Source organism: Oncorhynchus masou, chromosome 12 (assembly GCF_036934945.1).
Source record: "Oncorhynchus masou masou isolate Uvic2021 chromosome 12, UVic_Omas_1.1, whole genome shotgun sequence".
Classification (NCBI taxonomy): Eukaryota; Metazoa; Chordata; class Actinopteri; order Salmoniformes; family Salmonidae; genus Oncorhynchus; species Oncorhynchus masou.
In genome coordinates this window covers 16,219,646-16,229,245 of record NC_088223.1, presented here as the reverse complement: position 1 = coordinate 16,229,245, position 9,600 = coordinate 16,219,646, and the positions used below count along the sequence as shown (strand labels likewise).

The following is a 9,600-nucleotide window of genomic DNA, read 5'->3' as shown; positions in this document are numbered from 1 at the left end:
CCCCCCACCCCCCCAAGGTCTTGGCTGATTTATTTTGGTTTTCCATGTCACGCAAAGGGGCACTGAGTTTGAAGGTAGGCCTCAAAATACATTCACAGGTACACCTCAAATGGACTCAATGTTAATTAGCCTATCGGAAGCTTCTAAAGCCATGACATCATTTTCTGGAACTTTCCAAGCCGTTTAAAAGGCACAGTCAACTGAGTGCATGTTAACTTCTGACCCACTGGAATTGTGAATTTTAGTGGAGAGTTTGACTCCAACCTAAGAGTATGTAAAAACCAGCCTCCTAGCTTCCCTCTGGAAACTTATATTGCTGATCTACACCGATTTCAAAAACTTCTCCAGAATCAGAATGGAAATCTAGCACATTGACAGAACTTTAACCCCAGAACAATTATCTACTGGCAGAGTTGTAGTCTGTTTACTAGTCATGAGCCATTACAGTTACAACTACACTAGTATTAGGTCATTGCTTTGTAACAAAACTCAGCCCAGGCAGAGGGGGTGGTAAAATGAAGCATATAAACCTTTATTGAACAGCTTCTTGAAAAAATATTTACAAAGTGAATATACAGCAAAAGACATACTGTTCAAGGGATTCAAGTATGCAACCATGGGGGGGGGGGGGGGGGACTAGTTTCATGGGAGGGAGAAGAGGGGGCAAGACAGTGAACAGAACAGCCATGCACCACCTTGAAAATACATGTCTGACAAGTGATTATATGGGTGGGGGAGAAATAAATCAACATTTCATATGATCCACGGTGTTAATTTTCAAACAACTATATATCGACTGAGGAACTAGTCCCTGACAGTTTCGGATGAGGAATAGGTCCATGAAAAGAGACAAATCACCCATCCCCTTATTTCCACATCCTACCCATTTCTCCACATCCTCCTCAGTCCCTTTCCCAGTAAACAATGTTGTCCTATCACTAAAATATGTACCAAAGCACAGGCTTTCACCTGACTGCTCTGCACTAAACACTATGGCTAAACATATTGTAAAAGTCAAAAAAAAAAAAAAAAAAAAAAATACAGAGGGGCGAGAGAAGAGACACGGAGAATAGTCCTGAGAGACAGGATCAGGGACAAGATGGAGAGGTCAAGGTCAGGGGGCCCACAGGGGACATCAGCTGGGCAAGGAAGGGGTGCTACTGCGCCTCATCCTCAGGACAGGAGTGCCAGGTCAGCCTCTCCTCGTAGAAGGAGATGACCACCTGAGGGCAGCGAGTGTTGGCCTCCCGGGCCGGGACAAGGTCTGCCTCGTCCGAGTCTTTCCTGAAGAGCCAAGGGACAGTGGTTGGTCTTTACTAGTGGCTACTGAGCAGAATAATAAGGTTGAACTATTCAGCTAGTAGCACTATTCAGCATAATGAAGTACAGGGGCACATGATCTAAATAGAATGTGAAGTTCCCAAAGGCAGTTATTGTAGAAGGTGAATATTGTTATAAACAGGGAAGATAAATTACATGGGGAATGGCTTGGGCTGTGCAACACTGAAAAGGGGTTGATATTAAAGAGGAACAGCACAAGCTAGGAGGTTGTTTTACAATGAGACTCACCACTTCATCAAGAACATAAGTTCTCCACTACTGTCAGTTGCACCGATGATCCTCTCTGGGTCCAGGCTCCTGGCAAAGCCCCGTGGCTTGTCACTCTGAAACACACAGTACACAAATAAACTACAGCTTCCATGCAACCTATCTGGCAAATCGGAACATACTGATACAATAACCATTGCACACAGACTAGCTGACAACACCCCCCTACAATGATTTTAAACACTCACCACATCCTTCTTCTTCTTGGCTTTGTTTTCCTCAGTCTCTGGCTCATCTGTTGAGGACTTCCTCTTGTTGGAGTCAGGCTTTTCTACCACATTCTTCTGGGCTTCCAGGAAGGCCGAGATCAGCTCGGGACAGTCCAGGTTATCCTCTGGCTCCCAAGTGTTATCCGCTCTGAAAGGAAAGAGTAGTTAGTGGATATTTCTACAAATGACCATCAGCATGCTGGTAAGAAGAGTAACACATGCTCTAGAAATGCAGCAGAGTATTAACATTTTTCAAGTGAGCTATACCTGTAACTAAAATGGCAGTCAAGTTCAATTCACAACTCAGATTATTTAAACAAGCTAGGTTCTGCAAGATAAGCATGCCACAGACAAGCATGACCCCATATCACAGAAGCACTTCCAGACCTGGGTCCCCGGAACTGTGCACTCACTCTGTAAATCCTTTCCACTTGAGGAAAAATTCCACCTTCCCATTGACGATGCGCTGGTCCATCACCTTCTCCACAACATACTCCTCTGGCGGCTCCGCCTCCAGCACCTCCTTCTTCCCTTTGCCATTCTGCTTTTTACCCATGTTAGGCTGCGAAACAAGAGGGGAGGAGGTTTTCATCTTTTTAAAGAGACGAATTTGGGTTTTAATAACATGAGACCACCTGACACAATGTTTACACAGGTTATTGTCCAGAACAGGGTTTCCTAAACTCAACCCTCGTCCGTCCGTCCCCATGCATGCTTTGTTTTTCCCTCTAGCACTACACAGCTGATTCAAATAGCCAACTCATTCAAGCTTTTATTTTAGTCAGCTGTGTAGTGTTGGAGCAAAAACCAAAATGTGCACTCAGGGGCCACCCCCAGGACTGAGTTTGGGACACCCTGGTCCAGAATATCAATACAATAATTAAAACACTTGTAGTTTGCTGTACGCACAAACTGGCCAGTGAAAACCTCTGAGTTAAAACTGTTTATCATAGGAATGTGATACAAAATGAGGCAAGAGTGTGTCGGCTGTTGAGTGTTTATCCAACTGGATAATACACTACGTTCAAAAGTTTGGGGTCATGTAGAAATGTCCATGTTTTTGAAAGAAATCACATTTTTTGTCCACTAAAAAAAGATTGATCAGAAATACAGTATAGACACCGTTAATGTTGTAAATGACTATTGTAGCTGGAAACGGCAGATTTTTTAATGGAATATGTACATAGGCATACAGAGGCCCATTGTCAGCAACCATCACTCCTGTGTTCCAATGGCATGTTGCGTTACCGAACCCAAGTTAATAATTTAAAAAAGGCTAATTGATCATTAGAAAACCCCTTTGCAATTATGTTAGCTCAGCTGAAAACTGTTGTCTGATTAAAGAAGCAATAAAACTGTCCTTCTTTAAACGAGTTGAGTGTCTGGAGCATCAGCGTTTGTGAGTTCGATTACAGGCTCAAAATGGCCAGAAACAAAGGTCTTTCTTCTGAAACTCGTCAGTCTATTCTTGTTCTGAGAAATTAAGGTTATTCAATGCAAGAAATTGAAGATCTCATACAACGCAGTGCACTACACCCTTCACAGAACAGTGCATACGTGCTCAAACCAGAATAGAAAGAGTTTGAGGCCCCGGTGCACAACTGAGCAAAGGGACAAGTACATTAGTGTCTAGTTTGAGAAACAGATGCCCCACAAGTCCTCAACTGGCAGCTTCATTAAATAGTACCCGCAAGATACCAGTCTCAACATCAACAGTGCAGAGGTGACTGCGGGATGCTGGCCTTCTAGGCAGAGTTCCTCTGTACCGCGTGATTTATTTTGGTGTTTTTTTACAACCCTGTTTCTTTGCTTATTTTAGCAGTTCTTGACAAAATATGGACTTGGTCTTCAACCAAATAGGGCTCTTTGTATTAGAGGTTGACCGATTGATCGGAATGGCCGATGAATTATTCATAACAATCGGGGATCGACTTTTGACACCGATCATGGCCGATTACATTGCACTCCACGAGGAGACTGCGTGGCAGGCTGACTACCTGTTATGCGAGTGCAGCAAGGAGTCAAGGTAAAGTGCTAGCTAGCATTAATCTTATAAAAAACAATCTTAACATAATCACTAGTTAACTACACATGGTTGATGACATTACTAGTTTTATCCTGCATTGCATGTAATCGATGCGGTGCCTGTTCATTTATCATTGAATCACAGCCTAATTCGCCAAACTAGTGATTTAACAAGCGCATTTGCGAAAAAAAGCATAATCGTTGCACGAATGTACCTAACCATAAACGCCTTAAAATCAAAACACAGAAGTATATATTTTTAATCATGCATATTTAAGAAATTCATGTTGCAGGCAATATTAAACTAGGGAAATTGTGGCTCGTTGGGAACTAATTTGCCAGACTTTTATGCAATTATGACAGAACATTGAAGGTTGTGCAATGTAACAGGAATATCTAGACTTATGAATGCCACCCGTTGGATAAAATACGGAACAGTTTCGTAATTTCACTGAAAGAATAAACGGTTTATTTTCGAAATGATAGTTTCCGTATTTGACCATATTAATGACCTATGGCTCGTATTTCTGTGTGTTATAATTAAGTCTGATTAGATATGGCAGCAGCAGGCTCGTAAACATTCATTCAAACAGCACTTTCGTGCGTTTGCCAGCAGCTCTTCGGAATGCTTCAAGCATCGTCTATGACTTCAAGCCTATCAACTCTCGGGATTAGGCTGGTGTAACCGATGTGAAAAGGCTAGCTCTTTAGTAGGGTGCGCGCTAATAGCGTTTCAAACTTCACTCGCTCTGAGACTTGGAGTAGTTGTTCCCCTTGCTCTGCAAGGCCCATGGCTTTTGTGGAGCGATGGGTACCAATGCTTCGATGGTGGCTGTCGATGTGCTCCTGGTTCGAGCCCAGGTAGGGGCGAAGGGACGGAAGCTATACTCTTACACTCGCAATACTAAAGTGCCTATAAGAACATCCAATAGTCAAAGGTATATGAAATACAAATGGTATAGAGAAATAGTCCTATAATAACCTAAAACTTCTTACCAGGGAATATTGAAGATTCATGTTAAAAGGAACCACCAGGTTTCATATGGTCTGAGCAAGGAACTTAACTTTTTATGGCTGTAGGGGCAGTATTGAGTAGCTTGGATGAAAAGGGGCCCATTGTAAACGGCCAGCTCCTCAGTCTCAGTTGATAATATATGCATACTATTATTAGTATTGGATAGAAAACATTGACGTTTCTAAAACTGTTTGAATGATGTCTGTGAGTATAACAGAACTCATATTGCAGGCACTTCCTGTTTGTATTTTTTCTGGGGGTGGCAGATTTTCAACCAAGCTCTCATTGAAATTACAGCGAGATATGGATGAGTTTTCACTTCCTACGCCTTCCACTAGATGTCAACAGTCAATAGAACTTTTTCTGATGACTAATGTGAAGGGTCAAATGAGACAGGAAAGTCACCACTGCCACGAGTTGACCATGCAAACCAAAAATTCAGTCACCAAAACGTCAAACTTTTTCTGAATTAACTCCATAATATTGACCGAAACATGGCAAACGTTGTTTAGAATCAATCCTCAAGGTGTTTTTTCACATATCTCTTCATTGATATGCAGTTCGTGGAAGCCTGCTTTCCCCTCAGAATCGCATGGAAAAATACCAGCAGCTGAAAAAGACGCACCAATTTTGACAGAGGACACCGGGCGGACACCTGGAAAATGTAGTCTCTTATGGTCAATCTTCCAATGATATGCCTACAAATACGTCACAATGCTGCAGACACCTTGGGGAAACGACAGAAAGGGCAGGCTCATTCCTCTCGCATTCACAGCCATATAAGGAGACAATGGAAAACGGAGCCTCAAATCCTGCTGGTTTCCTGGTTGCCGTTTCATCTTGGTTTTGCCTGTAGCTCCCGTTCTAGGGCACCCACAGACAATATCTTTGTAGTTCTGGAAAATTCAGAGTGTTTTCATTCCAAAGCTATCAATTATATGCAGTGTCGAGCATCTTTTTGTGACAAAATATCTTGTTTAAAACGGGAACGTTTTTCATCCAAAAATGAAATTGCGCCCCCAGAGTTTCAAGAGGTTAACAGAAGGCTAAGCTGTGTCTCAATATATTTCATTTGTGATTTTCATGAATATGAATATTTTCTAGGGATATTTATGTTCGCTGCGTTATGCTAATTAGTTTCAGGCGATGATTACACCCCTGCATGCGGGTTTGGGAGTCACGAGAGGTGAATAACTTCTTAGGGTTAGGGGGCAGCATTTTCACTTTTGGATAAATAGCGTGCACAATTTCAACTTCCTGTTACTCATGCCAGTAATATATATGTGTATGATTAGCAGGTGTGGATAGAAAACTCTGAAGTTTCTAAAACGGTTTTAATCATGCCTGTGACTATAACAGAACTTATGTAGCAGGCAAAACCCCGAGGAATAACTGGTCAGATTTTTTGTTGTTGTTTTGCCTCTGACCGTTCCCTTAGTTGTCTTTGCCAAGGGATATTTGATAGCGACCATTTTACAGTTCCTACGACTTCCACGGCATGTCACCAGTCTTTGGAATCTGGTTGAAGTTAATCATTGGTGCAATGAAGAAGAAGCACATCCTGGAACAACGTTACACTGTTGAGTTACGCAAGATGAAAAAAGGTGCATGGTTTGTTTACTTGCTCTATTGAATACAGATTGCCCTGTCTACAATTTGATTGATTATTAACGTTTAAAAATACTTAAAGTTGTATTACAAAAGTAGTTTGAAATATTTTGGCAAAGTTTATAGGCAACTTTTGAAACGTTTTATAGTGACGGTGTGTGTTTTGTTCAAGCTGTTTTTTCCCCCTGATCAAACGTGCTTTATAAATGGACATTTTGGGTATACATGGACGGAATTAATCTAAAAAAAAGGAGCAATTGTGATGGTTATGGGACATATTGGAGTGCCAACAAAGCAGCTTGTCAAAGGTAATGCATGTTTTATATTTTATTCCACGAGCTCAGTCTCTCGCGCACCTGTGCGAGTTCGTTGCTTTCCATTGCATTTCCAAAGGAATTCTCCGACTTAAACATTATTGAAGATATGTTAAAAACATCCTAAAGATTGTTTGACATGTTTCTACGAACTGTAACAGAACTTTTTTGACTTAGTCTGGACCTAGTGCTCGTGCCTCATGAACTTGGATTTGAACTAAACACGCAAACAAAAGGGAGGTATTTGGACATAAAATGGACTTTATTGAACAAAAACATTTACTGTGGAACTGGGATTCCTGGGAGTGCATTCTGAGCAAAGGTAAGTGAATATTTATAATGCTATTTCTGACTTCTGTTGACTTCACAACATTGCACGGTGTGCTTTTTCCGTAAAGATTTTTTGAAATATGACACGGCGGTTGCATTGAGAAGTATATATTTAATTCCATGTATAACATTTATCAACATTTATGATGCATATTTCTTTAAATTGATGTAGCTCTGCAACATCACTGGATGTTTTGGTAGCAAAACATTACTGAACATAACACGCCAATGTAAACAGACTTTTGGATACAAATATGAACTTCACGAACAAAACATACATTGTGTAACATGAAGTCCTATGAGTGTCATCTGAAGATCAAAGGTTGGTGATTAATTCTCTCTATTTCTGCTTTTTGTGACTCCGGTCTTTGGCTGGAAAAATTGTGTTTTTCTGTGACTAGGTGCTGACCTAACAATCATATGGTGTGCTTTCGCAGTAAAGCCTTTTTGAAATCGGACACTATGGTGGGATTAACACGTTTCTTTAAAGCTGGTTGAGAGAATTCCAAGTCTGTGCAAAGCGGTCAAGACCAAAAGGTGGCTACATAATCTCAACTATATTTATTTGTTTAACACTTTGTTACTACATGTTTCCGTATGTGTAATTTCTTAGTTGACGTCTTCACTATTACTCTACAATATAGAACATAGTATAAATTAAGAACCCTTGAGTAGGTGCCCAAACTTTTACTGGCCTACATATTGACCCTCCCCCCAACCAAACGTGCATAAATTTGAGAAAAACTACCTAAAACGTTTAAAAAATGTTTGCCATTTCACCAGAGGATGTCCAATAAGCTGTGCACTTACATTAATATTTTAAATGACCAGTACCGGTCCACACTATGCTGTCGGGGTACTCACAAACCATTCCAACACAGAAAAGCTGCTTCTTAACATGGTTACGTAATTACCATATTTTGGAGAAAAAAACAACTTCACTCGTACCGCAAATAATTACTGGTAATATTTCATAGAAATCTGGAAACACTGGACAGTTACTTTTTTAAAAATACCTCTGTCCCAAATATTGCATTTCCCATCGTTCTGTTATCCTCCTTATTGAGCTTTGAACACGGTCTCTTCAAGTCGGTAGTTGCCAAGCAACATGAGATCGTTCGATCAAAATGCTGAAAGTGGAGGGAATCACAGAGCTCGTGCGCCTTGCACTTCACCAATATCCTCGCTAACAAACTAACTATTAGCTAAACAAAGGGCGCACAGGTTGTCATTTTATTATCGCTAACGTTTGCTAGCTATATGAAACTATAGACGCTCAAGCGCACAGAAATTAACGTTATGCACAATCCGTTGAGCCCCCCTCCCCCAAAGCCATTTTTACAGGCCTAGTCTGATGCCTGTATTGATTTTGCTAGCAAAGTTAAGTAGCTACTCAATTTAATATGGATGTTAAACTAACTTTCACTAGAAAATAAACGTTACTTTCTAAGCCATATTGTAGCTATTGTCTAAACTCTTAAATTTACTCATTACGATCTATCCAGATGCCTAGTTACTTTACCATGCCTTCACATATATACACACACACCTCAACCTAGTACCTCTGCACATTGATCTGGTACCCCTGTATATACAATAATATATTATTGTATTTTATTCCTCGTGTTACCATTCCGATTTTGCATTGTAGGGAAGGGCTCGTAAGCAAGAATTTAACCGTAATTCGACACCAGCGCATGTGACGAAATTTGATTTGATACGAAACAACCGGCGGGAGCTTAGCCAACTAGGTAGTGTGCCAACATTCGCTAGCTAAATAAACGTTTGTTATCCAGTTGTGGTAGATTGCTAGTTAAGTGGAATGTATCCATGTTCCCTACAAGCTTCCAGGGGCTTATCAGACGTTAGGTTAACAAAGGCCGGACAAATGGTGATTGCAAGGCCCAAAACCTGCAACGTGAATATAGTTACACTAAGTTACCTGGTTGATTGGTCAGTGAGAATTAAACCTTCCTTTCCTAAAATGGCAGCTAGCTAACAAGTTACATAAGCTTCCTAGCAAACACAATGGAATCACTTTGTCAGTGTAGCTAGCTAAACTGTAGCAAGTTGGCTACTGGTGGCTAGCATGACCGTGCGCTAAAGCAAAAATAAAGAAGACACATATGCATCACATCAATTATAAGTGTACAGCCTATAATTTACACAATCATTTGACGTTGGATCTTGAGGGACTCACCTTGAAAATCAAGAAAAAGCTGATGCAGAATGTACGACGGAAAAAGAACAAGCGGCTTCGTCCTTACCCGCGTGCGGTGCAGAATATAAGATGCTGCTGCGCGCGCGCCAAAAATAAACCTCCCTTTTCTACGGGTGCCGCAAGGGTAACTAAACTTCCTTATGTGGTTTCAAAATAAATGTTCATGGATGAATCCAAACCCCAGAAAGGAGCTTTAAAACCACAGTATGTAAAATGCACCCTCGGGAAACGTAATGCGATACAACGTAATCGTTTAATCTTTAAGTCAAA

General features: G+C 40.9%; 1 protein-coding gene across 2 annotated transcripts; it reads right to left on the bottom strand.

Moving 5' to 3' along the window:
• Positions 1-506: 506 nt before the first annotated feature.
• Positions 507-9,453, bottom strand: LOC135549589 (chromobox protein homolog 3-like). 2 transcript variants are annotated; one of them, XM_064979686.1, is made up of 5 exons: positions 9,310-9,453; positions 2,231-2,379; positions 1,797-1,965; positions 1,570-1,664; positions 507-1,284 (listed from the first exon to the last, which is right to left on the bottom strand). In XM_064979686.1, exons 2-5 carry the CDS (start codon positions 2,371-2,373, stop codon positions 1,158-1,160), a joined length of 534 nt encoding a protein of 177 aa, XP_064835758.1. In that variant the 5' UTR covers positions 2,374-2,379; positions 9,310-9,453; the 3' UTR covers positions 507-1,157. The 2 variants fall into 2 exon arrangements, with proteins under 2 accessions (XP_064835758.1, XP_064835756.1); XM_064979684.1 differs by having other exon boundaries at positions 2,231-2,409; positions 9,310-9,414.
• Positions 9,454-9,600: the final 147 nt, after the last annotated feature.

Bases quoted from the DNA above. Each gene is read 5' to 3' on its own strand.
- LOC135549589 (XM_064979684.1), bottom strand. From the start codon at position 2,409: ATGAAAACCTCCTCCCCTCTTGTTTCGCAGCCTAACATGGGTAAAAAG. The intron at 1,966-2,230 runs GTGAGTGCACAG...CTTTCCTTTCAG, and splicing joins AAGTGGAAAGGATTTACAGA to AGCGGATAACACTTGGGAGC. The intron at 1,665-1,796 runs GTGAGTGTTTAA...TGTGTGTTTCAG, and splicing joins CCAAGAAGAAGAAGGATGTG to AGTGACAAGCCACGGGGCTT.